This window comes from Solanum stenotomum, unplaced genomic scaffold, assembly GCF_019186545.1.
Source record: "Solanum stenotomum isolate F172 unplaced genomic scaffold, ASM1918654v1 scaffold6733, whole genome shotgun sequence".
Lineage (NCBI taxonomy): Eukaryota > Viridiplantae > Streptophyta > Magnoliopsida > Solanales > Solanaceae > Solanum > Solanum stenotomum.
In genome coordinates, this window is record NW_026036338.1 from 755322 (window position 1) to 773454 (window position 18133).

Genomic DNA, 18133 nt, shown 5'->3' on the forward strand with positions numbered 1-18133 from the left:
TATATATATGTTCATCGATGAGTGAAAATTCATCAAAGTCAGCTAGAGAAAAGGGATATATAACATACATATATTAGCTAGATTCTCTCTTAGCAAATGCATGCATTTTGATTAATTTAAAAAAAACAGTGAGAGAAATTAAAGTAGATTCTCACAAATAGGAGTTAAAATGAGTTAGCTTCTACAACCTAACTCTAAATTATAAGCTATAAATATGAGTTGAACTTTGCATGCATTATCAATACTCACCATTCTAAGAAGATATATATACACAATGTGTGACAAGAGTTGTAAGTCCAATGGAAAACAATTATGCCTTGATTCAACTTGTTGTTTGCCTCATCAAGTGACAAGTGAAAATAGCTCCAATAATATTGGAGAAAACTCCACGGATTTGGAGAGTTTGGCTTATCATCAACATGTGAAATCCAACACCACTTTTCTTCATGCTGTTATAAATATGATTGGAATGCTTATAGGTCAGTTGTTTCCTCTCACGTTTTATAATACCTCAAATAGACCGTCGTCTAACATTATCTCATAAGATTTTTAGTTTGCTCAAAAAACAGTCTGAAAAAGGTTCATAAATCGCAAGAAAAATAAAAAAAAAGGTATTTGACTATTGCTATAACTTCACTAACAAAATTGTTTGTTTTTCTTCTTCTTATATATATAGGTCTTGGACAACTATCAACTCCATATGCTTTAGAAAATGGAGGGTGGATGTCTTCAATAATTCTTATAGGACTTGGAATAATATGTGCTTATACTTCCCATCTACTTGGAAAATGTCTACAAAAAAATCCCAAATCAAAAGACTATAAAGATATTGGACACCAAGCATTTGGAACAAAAGGGAGAATCATAGTCACATCTTTTATATACTTAGAAATTTTCATGGCCCTTATTTCTTACACAATTTCTCTACATGACAACTTGTCCATTGTGTTCATAAACACAAATTTAAAATTAAAAGGGATTTTATTTCACTTATCTACTTCACAAATATTAACAACAATTGCTATTCTTATAGCTATTCCTACCCTTTGGTTAAGAAATTTTTCTTCTATTTCTTTTCTTTCAAGTGGGGGAATTTTTATGTCACTTTTAATATTTGTTACTGTGGCATGTACTGCTATTTTTGGTGGTATAAAAGCTAATCATCAAATACCATTTCTTCATTTACAAAATATTCCTTCAATATCTGGACTTTATATTTTCAGCTATGCTGGACATATTGTTTTTCCTAATATCTACACAGCAATGAAAGACCCTTCAAAATTCACCAAGGTATGTAGTATTTATTTGTTTGAACTAATAATTAGTTGGCTTACTTTTTCATGCATCATAGTCTTCCCATCTGTCATGTCGCTGGTGGGAGGTGACAGGTATTTCGTGGAATTAGTCAAGGTGTGCGAAAGCTGGCCTGGAGACCACCATCATAAAAAAAATAAAAATAATGACTAATTAACCATCAATCATTTTCTCTTTTTGTGTGGCATCATACAATTACTTTAAAGAGAAGTTATAAAACATGCTAGAATAGAATATTTAAACTTATATATATATATACTGCCTAATTCTGTTGTACTAATTATTTTTATTTTTATTGTGTTTGAAGGTATCAATAGTGAGCTTTTCATTAGTGACAACACTATATATATCCTTAGGTTTTATGGGAGCAAAACTCTTTGGTCCACAAGTGAGTTCACAAATAACTTTAAGTATGCCCCATGACCAAATCATCACAAAATTTGCATTATGGGCAACAATACTCACACCAATGACAAAATATGCACTGGAATTTGCACCAATTGCTATTGAGTTAGAAGAAAATTTGCCATCTTCAATGAAATCTAAAGTCAAGATGATGATAAGAGGAATTGTTGGATCAATTTTGTTACTAGTAATCTTGATTTTGGCCCTTAGTGTGCCATATTTTGAACATGTTCTTAGTCTCACTGGCTCATTAGTTGGTGTTGGGATATGTGTCATTTTCCCTTGTGCTTTTTACACTAAGATTTTTTGGGGAGAAATTTCGAGGATGAGTTTGATTCTTAATGTTGCTCTCATCATTATTGGTGGGCTTTTAGGAGTTGTTGGAACTATTTCTTCTTCTAAGTTGTTGGAGAAAAGTCTGAAGAGGGCTCATGACTCGACTTAGAACAATTGTGAAATATATTGTTCTAGCTAATCAGACTATGTTATCTTCAAGAAATGATTGTATGATAATATCAAGTTGAGGAATCAAAGGAATGTTACTTTGATAAAAGAGTGTAATGAATAAATGAATAAGGTATATATTAAGAATCTTATTAATATAACAACTTTCTACTATGTTTCTCGATTGGACTTAAGTTGACATAATACATGGATAGACATCTTAATTTGGCCTTAACTGACAATTGAACACTCTAATTTTGAGGATGAACATTTAGACATGACCTCAACGCATCTTCACCGTGTCCGTTGAACAATCCTACTTATAAATGATCATTTAAATATCTTCAAAATTCAATTCATGTCTCACGTCATCGAGTGTCCAGTAGACCCCGTCCTCAAAGTTTGACATTTAAGTTATATGCATTAGCCATGCGATTTCTTTCTTGGTCATACAAATGCAATTTAGCTGAATATTTTATTTTATAAAACAAAGAATTTTGTGCATACGTACACGTCAAACCGTGTTGTATTATGTGATTCATATGACTTAGTCAATGGCTGACTTTTAACATTTTATTATTTTATTTTTCTAAAAAGGAATGGTTTATTCATCCTCATTAAGAAATATATAAGAAGAGAAATTTATATAATAGCCATCCCTCAAAATAACAGTCAGAAAATGTATATTTTTATATATTAATATGTGATAAACATAAAATATACATATTTTATATTAAAAAAAAAAATATATATATATATATATATATATATATTTAGCGTGAATATAATTATTTTAGACGACGACCAAATGTGTAACTTGCCATTATAAGAAGCCATCTTGTCTATACACAAACCTCAACAGGCATCTCGTACACATTATTTTCTGGTTCTTTGGCCTTAATTTAGCCTCTGCACCTCTTTGGATTTATCTAAGGTACTCTCACTTTTCTTTTTGACATTGTACATGTCCTATAGTAATTATACTTAGTTCGATGGAATTGTTTGATCTTAAATTTATGCAACAAATATCGTTAGTTAGTCTACTTGGATCTTGAGTATTTACTTGTAAGAACAAATGTTTTGCTTTTGTAATGGATAGTTGCAATTGGTCAAATATTTCTACTATTCCTACAGGGAGTATGGCTAGCTATTAGTATTAGTTCAGTGGTAGAGCGGACCCTTGATAATTATGGTGTTGTGGTTGGAATGTAAGGTATTTCATTGTTCTTTTATTTAGGTACAAAAAAATATATAAAGGATGCAGATATTTGTCAAATCACTCACAGGCCAGACCATGACACTAGATGTGGAAACCTTTGACACCATAGATAGTGTGAAAGACAAAATCTATGAAAAAGCAGGGATAAAAGCAGAACATCAGAGGCTAATATTTGGTGGCAAGCAACTAGAAAATGGTACTGTGAAGGATTATGACATCAAAAAAGAGTCCACTCTTCATCTTGTTCTTCGCTTGCTTGGTGCAGCTACATCTTGAATTTTCTTACAGAAAACACTATGGTTTTTATACTTTTTATTTAAGCTTTTAAGTTGACTCAGAAATGAGTTAGTAATAAGCAGACGAATAAATTACTTGGATATATATTTGCTTCATCATTGTGTTTACTACTTGTCTTCAAATAATGGTGTGTTAAACAAGTGATATGCTTAAGGAGATGTAAGGGATAATTTAAACAAATCCTAATGCTATGTAGTATTTTTCTCAAGGGGTGTGCAAAAATCTTAAAAAGACAGATAATACGAACAAAACGAAACATTTTTGAAGCAAGATTGTTTATCTTTTACAACATTTCCAGAATCTGAGGAATAGAGTGCTTTAACATACTATGGGGGAGTCATCCCCATAAAATTACTCTTTTAGAAAGCAAAACTACCTAAGCTAGAAGTTAGAACTTAAGGGGAAATCATCTAACAAAAATATTCGTATATTCTCACTCATCCACGAGTTTTACTACTACGAATGTGGTTCATGTTCTCGAATAGAAGCTTCATCAAAAGGTACATCTCGGCTAGGGGACCATCAGCCATCACCACCATATGAGTGCTTAGTGTGTGGTCTATGATGTTCTTCCTGATATTTAATTGTCACCAAATGGATCATCTGTTCTTGGAGACCATCTGTCGTCTCGTGCATTGTGTGATTGACGACGTTCTTCTCTGTACGTTGAAGTTTCATCAGATGAATGATCAAGACTGGGAGATTTCATGTCATGCCTGTCTCTGCTACTCTTTTGGCGCTTGCGAGAATGTCTGCTTCTGTCCATTGAACTCCTATCCGATGAATGATCATGGCTGGGGGACCTTCGATCACCTCGTTTCCTTCCATGTGTTCTCTGTCTATGAGAGAAATCTTCCTTGTCCATGGACCTCTCCTGTCTTCCAGATGAGCGCTCTCGACTTATTGACCTGTCCTGTCTATGAGAATGGTTGCGTCTTTTATCATGCTTGTGAGAAGAGTCTCTAGCATCCTCCAAGCTTCTTGCTCGCCTGGGTGGTGATGGAGCCTACACGGGATTTATTCAAGTCATCAGAATCACTAAACGGATAAATTCAATTTACGTCCTGTCTACCACAATTATCCAGACTCAACTTTCTCATTTTGACTTAACCAGTACTTTCTCCAGAGGATTAAGAGTCACTTTTGTATCAAATAATTTCAGTCAGAGAACTTGACAGCCATGGATAATGGTAAGAGCAAAACTAGAGGAGAGGAAACAATCATAAGCTACAGAACTTAGCTTCAGTTACTGTATAAGTGTAGAGTGAACATGAACAATACGGTTTTCAAGAGATCACCTATGTTTTTCCCAAAAGGCCAAAACCAAATGTGCAAGAACTGGATTACCTGAAATCGTGACATGTATCTTCCCTCAGGAGGTGGTGGTATACCAAGCCTCTTTAAATCATCCCACGGAATTGGCCGTCTGTTTCCAGAAGAATCCTGAAGTTAGCGAAAAATGCATATACAAAATAGTAGCATGGAAAATAGTGCAATAGGAGAATATCTTCAAGACAATGCCCTGTAGCAAGCTAAGGCATTAAGCACTGTTCAGACCTACGGAATGTTCCATCTTTTTATTTATTTTTTCCTCAACAAAACTGAGTTCCCTTCTGTTGAGGCACAACATAATCTTCAGAGTCGGAATACCAGTACTCAACCACAGATCAATAAAAAAAACAAAAAACAATAAAATAGAATGACAGGAAACAAATTGAGAGACATTGGGATTAATATCTAGGTTTGGTTACTTCATACAAGCAAATAGAAAAGAGTAAGCTGGAATATTTTAGCAGCATTGACAAGATTTTATTTGAAAAATAAACAAGTCATCTTTCAAAATCAACTGTGGGCAATTATACTACAAGAGCAATCATGGTTCTATCAACGAATCTGCAAAGTGCAGAAAGACAACCTCAAGTTAAGTAATGAAACAAACAATCTCATAGCCATAGCAGTCTTTTGACAGGATGAGGGGTTCCAGGTGAGGAGTAAGAGTTTACTAGTGATGGGCAAAACGAGGAAAACAGAAAAAAATGAAGGGCCTATGCCCAACTTCATTCCTCCTATTTTTACATGAGGGGCAACAGTTAAATTTTTTGCAAGCTTACCTGTTGAGATTGTAATCCTCTTCCCATTCTCCTTTCCCCACACCCCTCCAAAAAATGGAAGAGAAAGGCCAGCTATGTTAGTTGATCTGGTATAAGAAGAGAGCATTAATCCAGCTTGACATACAAAAAGCTACCTGTGGGGGATAAATTTATCCTGCCTAATCTAATCCAGTATCCAGCAACAGCCAATCATAAGAATCAGTAGCCAGATAGCGGATTTTATTAGGATAGAAGAAATTTATCCTACATTTGGTAACATTTAAATATCGAACTGGATTATTTGCCAGATTACACTACCTGAGAAGGGGTGTAATTTATTTGGGATTACAATCTCACCGGATAAGCTCCCCAAAAAGTCCTTTGTTCATCCTCAAGTATAATGGAGGTAAGAGCAAAAGCCTACTCACTCTCTTCCATCTTTTGTTATATTTTTCCTTTCGAATAGATTCATTACTCTCTTCTGTCTTTCTTCACCTGCTCCCCCTTTTATACTTCCTCCTCTTTGGGACAGGTCACCGGCAAACTGTCACTGAAGCAGGATAAAGTCATAAATATATTCAAGCCTTCCTCATTTCTACCCAGGTTTGGACGGATAAGATTCCTGAGATATCCGATTTTGTTTTTAAATATGTAGGATATCCCATTTATACCCATCCCCGAGTCCATTATCCAAGGCCCATGGAAGAAAGACATGCAATTATGCTCAACAAAGCCAACCAAAGGTGTAAATGACCTTTACTGACTGTCCACTCAATCACTTGGAGCAATGTTATAAGCTTAACGCCTTAACCAGTAAGCCCAAACTAGCAAAGAGTAAAGTCCAAGTCTTTATTATAGACTAACTAAACTTCCTCAAAGACCTTATAAAAGCTTTTTCACACAATCCTCCAACTTCATGATTAGGTATGACATTCTTTTCGACAGCCCAAAAGGCATGTTAGTCTATGTGAAACAAGATTAAAGGTTTTTATCTTACCAAATTTTTTGAAGGACTTGGGTAAGACAAGTAGGAAAGGATTCTGACGGAAATCATACCCTTGACCTATTAACTGTATAATGCTTGTAAAAGTGATTTTATTTTCTTTAGCAACTGAGAAATCCCAGAGGGCAAGTGATGCACTGCTCAAACTCAGTGGATAATGGGCTTGTCCCTCTACCATTCTCCACATAATGCTTATTAAACTAAATTAATACCCTTTAACTTCATAAACATGCTTAGCTTTCACAAGTAAAAAGAATCTAATGGATGAAAATGCAAGGACGACTTTAGAGCACGTAAGAATATGAGACAATTCTCCAGTTCTCTTTTATCTTAACATGAAGTAAGAATACTTACAGTGGAGCACGAAATGGTCTTTCACGACCTCCAAAACGAAGTTGCCCAGATTCCTTCTTTCCGCCAAGACCACCTCCTGTCAAATAGAATAATCTTGATAATAGGTTTAATAGCAAATTAAAACTTCAAGAAGACGGATATCAGACTAAAGAAACTAACCTAATCTTCTTGGAATCCAGCCTGACATTAACCTTTGCCTGTTGTAGTCCACTATTATTTCAGAATCATCAATAACCTTATGATGAGCATCCTGCAGTATGTGAATAACAAAATGAACAAGAGAGGCAATGAGTTTGGTAAATGAGAAATTGAACATAGATCAATTTAATTATTTGGGTATTTCTAGGACAATGACTCGTCTTCCTTATATAAACAGTTGGTATTTAAACAACTTTAAATCAACGTATCCACACAAATTAGTTAGACATAACAAATCACAGTCTTCAATAACCAGTTCCCAATCCTAGCAACCTCCTTCTCGTGATTAGGAAGGACTCTAGCTCCAACAAACCACATTAGATACAGTAGCCAAGCACATTTCCATCCCTTTGGGTATTTCAGCAATTCAGAAGGGAGCATAGAGCTGTTTTGTCTTAAAAATCTTGTACGGGTCACACTAAAGAAGGGTTAGGCGTAAGTATTTAATGCTGCTATTTCACATAACTAAGCTAACAGCTAGTACTGCAAGTCTTCTTGATCCTTCATTTTGATACTTAAAATTTCTCTATAGGTTTCTCTAGTACAATTACTCTACTTATTTTCCCAAGTATCCCCTGTATAGTCCATTAAAACAATGTACAAGCATCACACTATCTCCTGGTTGTGATATGCAGAAAGATTGGCCAGCAGCTAAAAAGATTCACAAAATGAGGAAATAAGTGTCACTATTAGTGAGATCGTATTACCGTATATGCTCGTCGCATGTCTCTATCTGTTTCAAATTCAACAAATGCATAACCACGTGAGGCACCCGTTACTGCAAAAGTGAAGAGAATATGAGAGAATTTTACCTCCAAGTTGCTTCCATATCATATGCACTTCAATTCTTCAAAAAGTAAAATCTTTTCTTTTTGCAATAAGTGTCTATACCAGCATATTGTCAATGATTTCCAATATACACTAAACCTCACAACACAAAATCTGAAACACCACATAAACAAGTAATTTTGGAAGAAACAGTCATTACCAATGTGTCTAACAATTCTTAAGTTCTTCACCCTTCCATACTTGTTCATTTCCTGCAAATAAACACAGCCCGAAATATATAATCAAATCAACAACACCAATTAGACAATAAGCAAACAACAAGAACAGCACAAGAGTAACAAAGAAAGGCAAAAACAAAAAAAGATACAACCTTTATACCCAAACTAATACGGATAAGTTTAGAGCTTTTCCAGTTGAAAAAAAAAAAGAAAAGGTTACCTTTTGAAGAGTCTGTTCAGTGGTAAACTGAGACAAATGACCAACAAAGAGAGTAGAATAAGGATCACCAATAGCCTTTGGGTCACCAAAAGGGTCATCTGAAAAATGGGAAAAGAGGTGAAATTGGGAAGAATTAGAGGTGAAAAAAGAAGGGTTAAAGCTATGAAATCACTAACACAAGCCGGCATTAGAGCAAAGAAGAGCTCTGTAAATGGCGTTATCATGGGGAAGAATGTCAGTGCCATCGATGCTTCCAGCTTGAATTGGATGGTATGATTCTGCATAAAATACTGAATTCAGATTGGCAGTAGACCTCCTTTCCTTCTGCTCTTCTCCAACCATTTTGAACAAACTTCCGCAACCAAATTGACACACAATTGTACTTTTGGGGGATATTTGGAAATTTCAAATAGTTGGTAGTCCACATTGAATTTATCCAATTTTGTCCTCCTCTTTTCCATAATCTCAACTCAAGTTTATTTTATTTTATTATATTTTTTTTATATTATAAATAAGTCTTTCTTTTTTTATGCGGTGCATAAAAGATTATGATACGTGTAGACAACATAAGGTTACTAAAAAACATAATACATATGTCATTTGATTTGTCTTATATTATCTAACTTTGGGTGTTCATAAATAAATATTTAAACTTATTTAAACTTAAATAAATAGGCATATGTGTCCTACGTGATATAATACACGTAAGACGTGAATTGTCATGCAAGATGTCATGTATGACGTATGTGTCTACTTATTCAATTTTATGTAAGTTTAAGTATCTACTTCTACACTTCTAAAATTGAAGAATATAAATGTCAATTAATCGAAACCAAATTAAATAGTTATATATTATGTCTTATGCAAAAGGAGGCTTGAACTCAATAACTAATTTAGAGTTTATTTGAGTTATAAGATGTGATCGAAATATTTAAGGGAAAATTGTACATTATAGCAAATTATTAATTCAAAATAAATGTTGTAGCTATAGTTTTATTTAATTCCAATTCGTAGCAAACACATTGTCATTCTCGCCTCTCTCCCCTGAATCTCGCTCGCTACTCCCAATTCTCTCTCGCCTCTCTCACTTTTATACAAATGCAAATGTATAAATTGTGTTTGTGTTTGTATAAAGCTAGAGGACTATATATACAAATGCAAATACATATCTCTCCATCCTATTCACTTATAATTATACTAATACAAATCTTCCCCTACCTAGTTCTCTTTTGCCTTTCTCTCTCGCTTTATATAAACACAAATTATACAAATACGATGTACAATTTGTGTTTGTATAAAGCGAGAGAGATTAGATCTACAAATACAAATATTTTAACTCGATTCAATTATATACAAATTCAAATTTTATGCAGATATACAAGCACAATCATTGATACATATACATAGTAGTTACATATATACAATTATCTAACCGACATACATACACAATTACCTCTCTGCCCTCTCCGACTCACCTCTCTCCTCTCTCTCCTAATCTTGCTCGCCACTCTAGCCTAACACAAAAAACATATACATATACAAACACAATTTTCATAGACATAATCGGCCGATTTATACAAATCGCCGCAATTTTATACAAATCAAATGTCTGTGATTTATACAAATCAGATGTTCCATAGCTATAGAGTGCTAATGTAATGACCCGAAATATCATTTTGGTAATTTTTCGTGGAAATGACTATTTTGCCCTTTCGGTAGTTGCCTCGAGTCCCATGTTTTGTGGTTGTAAAGTTAGTTTGAGGAAAAGTTGGTAAAAAGTTGAGTTTTTGAGAAGTTGAGTTTTTATGAGTTAAAGTTGGTTAAAAAGTGCTTTTTCGAGTTATTTGGAGTTTCGGGACTCGGATCGGATTTCCGTCGATTCCGGCAGTTTTAGAATGTCGAAACGGGTCTGTGTGAAGTTACGGAGTTGAATTTGGAGTTGAAACGAAGAATTGAGGTCCTAAGTTGCTAAAGTTGTGAAATTGTGATAAAGAGTTGACTTTGGTCAACATATGAGGTTCCGAGGCTCGGATTGAAATTCCGAGAGTACCGTTGGTTTCGGGAGGCGATTCTAAGTCTAGAATGAGTCTTGGTTGAATTTTTAGACGCTCCGTTTGAGTTTCGAATTTTTTTGGCGTTAAACTAGTTTCTTGGCATCTTATTGAATTTCGGGTCAAGGAGTCCTCGAATTCAAATTCCGACGGTTCCATTGAGTCCGGAACGTCGAATTTAGTGGGGGTACATATTTAGTTTGTGTGCACGAGATTCCGAACGAATCCCGAGGGTCCAACGGGGACTTAAACTTTGGTGTTATTGTTGTGTTTCAGCTGCAATAGCAGTCCTTTTTAAGTCAAAAAAACAGTAGCCATTTTCCCCCAACTTGAAAAATACCCATTTCTCCATTTTTAGACTTTGAGAGCTCGAAAATAGGTGATTTCAAGTGGGTTTTCGCAAGGAATTCATTGGGTAAGTTATTTCCAACTTATATCTTTGATTTCCATCGATTATTTATGGATTTTAACATCAAAATTTGAGATCTCAACTGAAAAATTTGGGGGTTTTTGCCTAATCCGAATTTAATAGAAAATTTGAGTTTGTGAACTCATTTCAACTCCTTTTTCGAAACGGTTTTCACTATTGGATTCTAAATTTCTTGGGGAACATTTTTCACTAAAAATTTCCAGATTTCGAGAATATTTTTCGGAACGAGATTTTTTTGACCATTTTACCCTTTTCTCCAAATTTCACGATATTGGTGTTGTTAGATTCGTATTGATTGTGAGATTCCATTTATGAATAGATTGTGGTGATTTGGAGCGTGCTCGGAAGGGTAAAACTCAAATTTGAGTTACTAGTTGAAGTGTTTTGAGGCAAGTGACTTCTAAACTTTGTTAAACTCTTAGACTACACATGACTACTTTCCTAATTGTGTTGGGGAGTAATGGGGATTGAGGATGAGTTTTATTTGTTGATTGAAATTGTTGTAATTGAAAGATGGGGAATAAAACGAGCTAAATGTGTTATATGTGACTTGAATTTGTTGAATAAGTCATGTGATAACTGATATTGAGGGGATAGAAGAGCATGAGTAGGCTATGATTGATACAGACATTGATGTTGAGACAGATGATGTGTAATACTATGATGTGGTCGTGATATGGTTGTGATTGAGACAGATGATGTGTAATACTATGATGTGGTCGTGATATGGTTGTGATTGAGACAGATGATGTGTAATACTATGATGTGATCGTGATATGATTGTGATTGATGACATGTGCATATTCATTATTCATCCCATGTGTGAACTATCTGTTGCATGAGTTCTGAGACACTGATATGAGGATGGATGGATATGAGACACAGTTGAGACTAGCTCCGGCTAGAGATATATGAGATGGACTAGCTCCGGCTAGCGATTTGGATGCCGATGGGATCTGGTTCCGGCGGTGATACATGGTCCATGTGTGGCCCCCATGGGTTCTGATTTGAGTATTCAGCGCGGACTGATTACGTCAACAGATGTGTATCGTAGGACAGACATGCATCACGACTACATGACATCATTATTGCATTTGCATCGCATTTGACTTCATCTTTGTCTGTGGTGTGTGGATTTTACCTATTTGCCCCTCTTCATGTGATATATGATCTATTTGCTCTTATATGAGGATATGAGGTTGATGTTGAGACACTGTTGGATATATCTGTTGATTATGAATTGTGTAGTATAGGTTGTTGGTTCGCTGTTAGAATGAAGTTTCGGTGGTTCGGTTGGGATTGAAAGGAGTTGTTTGTAGCTGCTAGTTTAGCTTAGTTTAGTGTTACTTGCGAGTACCTGTTGCTTTTGGTACTCACCCTTGCTTCTACACAGTGGTGTAGGTTGACAGCTCTATCAGATCCGACTTATTACTCATTTTCATATTAGAGCTTCCAGACTTACTTGAGAGGTAGCGGTTCATTCCAGACGTGCCCTCAAGTTATCTATATTTATTGTTCTGTTCTATTCTAGAACTTTACTATGAGACTTGTATATTTTATTCAGATTCCGTATTAGAGGTTTGTACATGTGACAACCAATTCTAGGGTTTCATTGAGTTTATTTAAAGACTTCCGCTTATCTTTCTATCTTATTCTTGTTTTATTAATTCCGTATCGTCGGGTTTTTGGGTGTTAGGCTGACGTGTCCGGTGGGGTTTGGACACGTGCCATCACATCCGGTTTTGGGGTGTGACAGCTAATATAATTTTTATGTTTGCTATTCCAAAAATTCACTCATTTTAATTCTTAGAGAGCTTAAAGGGATAAGTCAAAGCATTAATGATGAACTAGTGATGTACTTAATCTATATCTCTTTGTACCGCGAGATGTACATGTCTTAAATCAATAAAATAAAAAAATAGAAGAATTTGTTTCAATTGTACTTTTATTCAAAGGAAAACTACATAAGTAATCCCAAAACTAAGGTTGTATTTTTAGTAAAACGCCTTATTTTTTCAAGTAAGGTTGTATTTTCGATCACTGAGTAATAGTCGTTAGGCCTATTTCATTTGAAATACTCATATAAGGGGAAAAAATTATCATTATTTTAATTTATTTAATTTTTTTCATCTCATTTAAATTTCAAATTCGATACTGAACGAAAAAAACATCAAAACTTTCAAGATTACACACAATCTTAATGCCTTTAGGGATCTAACCACAAAGACAAAAGTAGTGAAAAAAACATACAACAAAAAAAAAACATATATGTATAAGCATCCATATTATTCATACATAAACTCTCATATCTAATCTATAATATTATATTACATTATTATTAACTATATATATGTGGATGCTTTTTTTCTTTCCCTTGCAACATATAGTCTTTGAAAATCTCTAAGGCTGAATTTCATTTTGATGATAGGCTTTTGCTTCTGCAGCTGAGTAACAACATTGGTAGCAGTTTCCATATCTGTGACCACAACAACCATATCGGCACCCACCGGCCCACCTGCCTCCCCAGCTGCCTCCACCACCGCCCCAACTGCCACCCCAACCACCACGTCCATCCCAACCGAATCCAAAACCACCACGTCCTCCTCCCCAGCCGTAACCATCATCATCATCCACTACAACACCTTCATCTGCAAATATATGAATTAGTTATACGTAGACACAGACCTAGAATTTTGAGTTGTTTATGTAAAATGATATTTTCTAATGGACACTTATTATTTGAATAATATTTTCTTTCGTACCACGTACGGAATATATGAATTAGACAATATATGTTCAGAAATCTATGCAAATGGAATAAGAAGATTTTTATTAATATTATCTAGCACTTCATAAGGTATACTATAGTCTATACACACCAAGTAAAAAGCTTATAGTATAATATCATATCATGCAAATAGAATGAGTCAATTTTTACGAAGATAATTAGCACTTTATAAAAATATACATATGTGAGTACGTATGATTTGTAATTAGCACATAATAAACGTCCAACGAGGTCATCTAATCAAGTCAAAATTATCATTACTTGGAATTTTGTATAAGTATACAGGTTTGAGCTATATATTGTATAGTAATTATCTTATCATCAAAGAATCGTCTTTAAAACGTGGAATTTGTATCTTGTAAGTAATTAATTATGATAAGTAATCTACCACGACACATAAAATGACTCGATGGTATAAAAATATAAAATTTTACCTTTTTTTTCATCTTGAAATGTTTCAATAGCACTTACGTAATAGGATATGATGAGAAGAAGTAAAAGCAAAGGGAGAATACAAGTCTTAATTAGCTTCATTTTTTTTTGGATAAACAAAACTATGTATTGAGAAAGTTGAAACTGTGAGTAACATTTGCTATATTAACCACTTTTTATAGCAATGGAGTAGTAGTAGTTGTAATGTTACTATATGGAGAAAGAACCAAAATTTGCAATAAATGAGTTCAATATTTTCTCTTGCATGTATACATGCCCACATATGCAAATGTTGTTGGCTGTTGAGGATTTTGTATCTTTGCCAAAAAAAAATAAAAATCTTATCAAAACAAAGTTTTACTAGCCATTTAAAAAAAAAAAAAAAAGTTTTACTAGCTTTATCCTTTTCAAACTTTTTAATTTGGTCGCAATATGCGTACATACATAGCTACTATTTCGTCTGACTTGATATGGGGTATGTTAATTGATGGTCAAAAGTTAAATTTTCATTAAAAAAAATTTAAGATTTTGTACCCTTTTTAAATTTTCTCTTTATAAACTTCAATGTTTTCTTGAAAAAAGATTAAGCATATAACTAACAACTAATTCGAAAAATATCGTTTCATTATGATATCCAAATTAAGAACATCATCAGAAAATTGAGTGCTCTCTTGATATGAGAATCTTACGTCAAAACAAAGTAAAAAATTGTTCAGTTATGAAAGTCAAACAATGAGGTATGCATAATTAATATCAACTTTGATCGACCAAATTACAAGATATGCTTCAAGGGAATTATACAGGCACAATACTAAAAAATATCTTTCTAAATTTGACGCATTTTATTTAGATCTCTATTTTCTGGTCTTAATTATCCTTATATATTAATCACTTTTTTATAATCGTTTCTTCCTCAAATAATAACTGATCCTAATTACATCTTATATTTGACTTTTCTATAATAGTTACCCTCTCAAAATAAGAAAGTGGTAATTATTAATATTACTCTCCTATTAATTATTTTATTCTCCAATGTAATCAGTGTTACATGGTTTTTTCCTTTGCTTCAATAATCACATTAGTATTTGGTTGTTGCTATGACTCTCTTCTTCATTATTTTTACTATATGCTTTATTTGAGCCAATGATCTATCCGAAATAACTTTGCCTCTCTATTTTTATAGGATAGGAATAAAATTGCGTACACACCATCCTCTCTAGATTCCACTTATAAAATTACACTAAATATACTCGAAGAGAGTATTAGTATTGTTGGATCAGTGAAAAATTCTGATAAGTTTGAATCTTCTCAAAGAATACAAGAGGTTTTTCAATTAGGTAATGCACCTTACTTAAACACAAATGTCTATCAGAATAATGGTTCAAGGACAAATTCAAATGCACAATTATTTATTTGTCCAAATTATATTTCAAAAACTAAACTGCAAAAATTGAGTACAAACGTCACTTTTGCTTTCTTTCCGGCTCGAATCCTAATTAAGTCAGATCTCAATATGAATATTAGATAAAAACAAAAAAACAAAACATTGTTTTATATTACTTGACATAAAGTTTAAGAAATATAAGAAGATTTTCAAAATTGATGGTATAGAACAAAGTTTAGATATTTGTGTGGCTATAAATCATTTCATCTAAAGATAAATTAATTTTTTTTCTAATTATAAAAAATTTAGATGAATATTTTTTTGAGACGGAGTTAAAAAAAAAGTATGTAGATGTAGTAGATAATTAAGAGGTAAACAAAAGGAATTCACTTTATTCAAAACATAAGAGAAAACATCAAATTTACAACAGACATCACATGCAAACTTGAGTTCTCAAAGCCATTATAGGGATCTAACCCTAATTAAGGCAAAACTAGTGAAACAAAACAAAACCCCCCATATATATTTTATATAATAAGCTAATTATTATTATTAGCATCCGTATTATTCCCACATAAACTCTCTCATAATTACTTTATTATTACATTAACGTAACTACGTACATGTGGATGCTTCTTCTTTTCATTTCAACATACTCTTAACTATAAATTAAAACTTTTAAGGTTGAGCTTCATTTTCATTATAGGCTTTTGCTTCTGCAGCTGAGTAACAACATTGGTAGCAATTTCCATATCTACCACGATTACAACATCCATGTCGGCAGCCTCCGCCTCCGTCACCGCCACGTCCTCCCCAACCACCACCGCCACGACCTCCCCAACCACCACCTCCACGTCCGCCCCACCCGCCACCACCACCGCCACGTCCTCCCCAGCCGTAACCATAACCATCACCATCACCAGTTTCTTCTGCAAATATATGACATAGAGTCGAAGTTAGAATTTTGAATTTATGAAAAGACAAGTTTATTATGTTCTGAATAAATTATTTATGAAAAGAGTATTTGAGCGTTTTTTTTTTTTTAATCTAGAGAGCTAGTGAGGAATATTTCATCGAAGATATATATTTATTAATTAAAGACTAATAATTAATATTAGCAAACTAGATAGTTACGTTGATTTTAAAAAATAACTTCTTTACATGAAAATATATTAATTCCTTCATTTTAATTTATAATATGTTTGAATTTCGATAATTAAAAAGTTCGAATTAATTACGAGGGGTACTGCAACATTTCTGGCAACCACGTTTGCCATAACCGCCGCAGCAGCCATAATGACAATGTTCTCCGCCTCCCCAGCCGCCTCGGCCTCCGTGTCCGCCTCCGTTGTACTGGTTGCTGGCTTCTTTCACTTCATTAGCTGCAACAAATTAGATTAAAGAGTACTAATTAACTTTTTATTTTTTAATTAGCCTACTAATTTATATGTGAACATGAAATAATAACATTCAAAAGTATTACTATATATTATGCTAATAGAATGAAAATTAAGATTAGCACTTCATAATTAAGGTATACTAAATATATATAGTGAGTATAAGAATTGTTAATGATCACATAATAAATGTCCATCGAGGTATTTTTACCTAGCCATCAATTTAATTAAATACGAGTTTAAGTGATATACATTGTTGGCACATATAAATATGTGAAATTTATATGTGAAATTTGTCATTTGTGTCTTGTAAAATAATCATGATAAGTAATCTGTTATAACACATAAAATGACTTGATGGTATATGAGAATATAAAGTTTGTTCTTACCTTTTTTTTCATCTTGAGATGTTTCAGTAGCAGTTACATAATAGGATATAAGAAGAAGTAAAAGCAAAGGGAGAATATAAGTCTTAAGCTTCATTTTTGGGGTTTAAACAAACAGTAATATGTATTGAGAAAGTTGGAATTGTGAGTAACATTTGCTATGTTAGCCTCTTTTTATAGTAAAAGAAAGAATAGTAGTACGTAGTAAAGGGTATTATAATGGAGTTATGGAGAGAGGACGAAAAATTATAATAAATGTTTTCAATATTTTCTCTTGTATGCCCACATATGCAAATGTTGTTGGCTGTTGAGGATTTTATGTGTATCCTTTCTAAAAAATATTTCAAAATCTTATCAAAGCTAATTAAATTTTACCATCTCCATCTTGTTCAATCCTTATCAATTTGGTTGCAATATGTGCATGCATATCAATTTTTATTTTTTATTTTTTTGGTTTGGTCTGATGACTTGATTTGGGGCTATCACAACTGGGGTAGTTCAATGAAATTAATTGCTGACATGTAAGGGCGTGATCTAACGATTAATAAAGCAGACTTGGAACGACGTCACAAGTTAAAATGTTAGCTAAAACAAACACATTAAGTGATTTCTATTCATTTATTAAAGCATTGACAAGTCCCTCGTGAAATTAATCGATAGAGGTGTGTTCATGTTGATCCAAACACCACGATTGTGAAAAAATAATGATATAAA

General features: G+C 33.5%; 4 protein-coding genes across 4 annotated transcripts; 1 reads left to right on the forward strand and 3 right to left on the reverse strand.

The window, feature by feature from the left end:
• The first annotated feature begins 274 nt into the window (after positions 1-274).
• LOC125852924 (amino acid transporter AVT1H) lies at positions 275-2164 on the forward strand. Its single transcript, XM_049532611.1, has 3 exons — positions 275-479; positions 677-1290; positions 1622-2164. The coding sequence occupies exons 1-3, from the start codon at positions 275-277 to the stop codon at positions 2162-2164; spliced, it is 1362 nt and encodes a 453-aa protein (XP_049388568.1).
• Positions 2165-3919: 1755 nt separating this feature from the next.
• On the reverse strand, positions 3920-8934 carry LOC125852943 (U11/U12 small nuclear ribonucleoprotein 35 kDa protein). The gene is made up of 8 exons (XM_049532629.1): positions 8728-8934; positions 8552-8649; positions 8313-8364; positions 8032-8102; positions 7286-7376; positions 7127-7202; positions 5027-5105; positions 3920-4685 (listed from the first exon to the last, which is right to left on the reverse strand). Exons 1-8 carry the CDS (start codon positions 8891-8893, stop codon positions 4260-4262), a joined length of 1059 nt encoding a protein of 352 aa, XP_049388586.1. The 5' UTR covers positions 8894-8934; the 3' UTR covers positions 3920-4259.
• Positions 8935-13432: 4498 nt separating this feature from the next.
• Positions 13433-14354, reverse strand: LOC125852936 (late embryogenesis abundant protein M17-like). The gene is made up of 2 exons (XM_049532623.1): positions 14255-14354; positions 13433-13680 (listed from the first exon to the last, which is right to left on the reverse strand). Exons 1-2 carry the CDS (start codon positions 14352-14354, stop codon positions 13433-13435), a joined length of 348 nt encoding a protein of 115 aa, XP_049388580.1.
• A 1960-nt stretch (positions 14355-16314) lies between these two features.
• LOC125852959 (late embryogenesis abundant protein M17-like) lies at positions 16315-17534 on the reverse strand. Its single transcript, XM_049532651.1, has 3 exons — positions 17423-17534; positions 16875-17018; positions 16315-16565 (listed from the first exon to the last, which is right to left on the reverse strand). The coding sequence occupies exons 1-3, from the start codon at positions 17514-17516 to the stop codon at positions 16315-16317; spliced, it is 489 nt and encodes a 162-aa protein (XP_049388608.1). The 5' UTR covers positions 17517-17534.
• Positions 17535-18133: the final 599 nt, after the last annotated feature.

Bases quoted from the DNA above. Each gene is read 5' to 3' on its own strand.
- LOC125852924 (XM_049532611.1), top strand. From the start codon at position 275: ATGTGTGACAAGAGTTGTAAGTCCAATGGAAAACAATTATGCCTTGAT. The intron at 480-676 runs GTCAGTTGTTTC...TTATATATATAG, and splicing joins TATGATTGGAATGCTTATAG to GTCTTGGACAACTATCAACT. The intron at 1,291-1,621 runs GTATGTAGTATT...TTGTGTTTGAAG, and splicing joins ACCCTTCAAAATTCACCAAG to GTATCAATAGTGAGCTTTTC.
- LOC125852943 (XM_049532629.1), bottom strand. From the start codon at position 8,893: ATGGTTGGAGAAGAGCAGAAGGAAAGGAGGTCTACTGCCAATCTGAAT. The intron at 8,650-8,727 runs GTTAGTGATTTC...CCCATTTTTCAG, and splicing joins TTGCTCTAATGCCGGCTTGT to ATGACCCTTTTGGTGACCCA. The intron at 5,106-7,126 runs GTAAGTATTCTT...TTCTGGAAACAG, and splicing joins AGACCATTTCGTGCTCCACT to ACGGCCAATTCCGTGGGATG.
- LOC125852936 (XM_049532623.1), bottom strand. From the start codon at position 14,354: ATGAAGCTAATTAAGACTTGTATTCTCCCTTTGCTTTTACTTCTTCTC. The intron at 13,681-14,254 runs GTAAAATTTTAT...ATATATTTGCAG, and splicing joins ATTTCAAGATGAAAAAAAAG to ATGAAGGTGTTGTAGTGGAT.
- LOC125852959 (XM_049532651.1), bottom strand. From the start codon at position 17,516: ATGAAGCTTAAGACTTATATTCTCCCTTTGCTTTTACTTCTTCTTATA. The intron at 17,019-17,422 runs GTAAGAACAAAC...AATTTGTTGCAG, and splicing joins ATCTCAAGATGAAAAAAAAG to CTAATGAAGTGAAAGAAGCC. The intron at 16,566-16,874 runs GTAATTAATTCG...ATATATTTGCAG, and splicing joins GAAATGTTGCAGTACCCCTC to AAGAAACTGGTGATGGTGAT.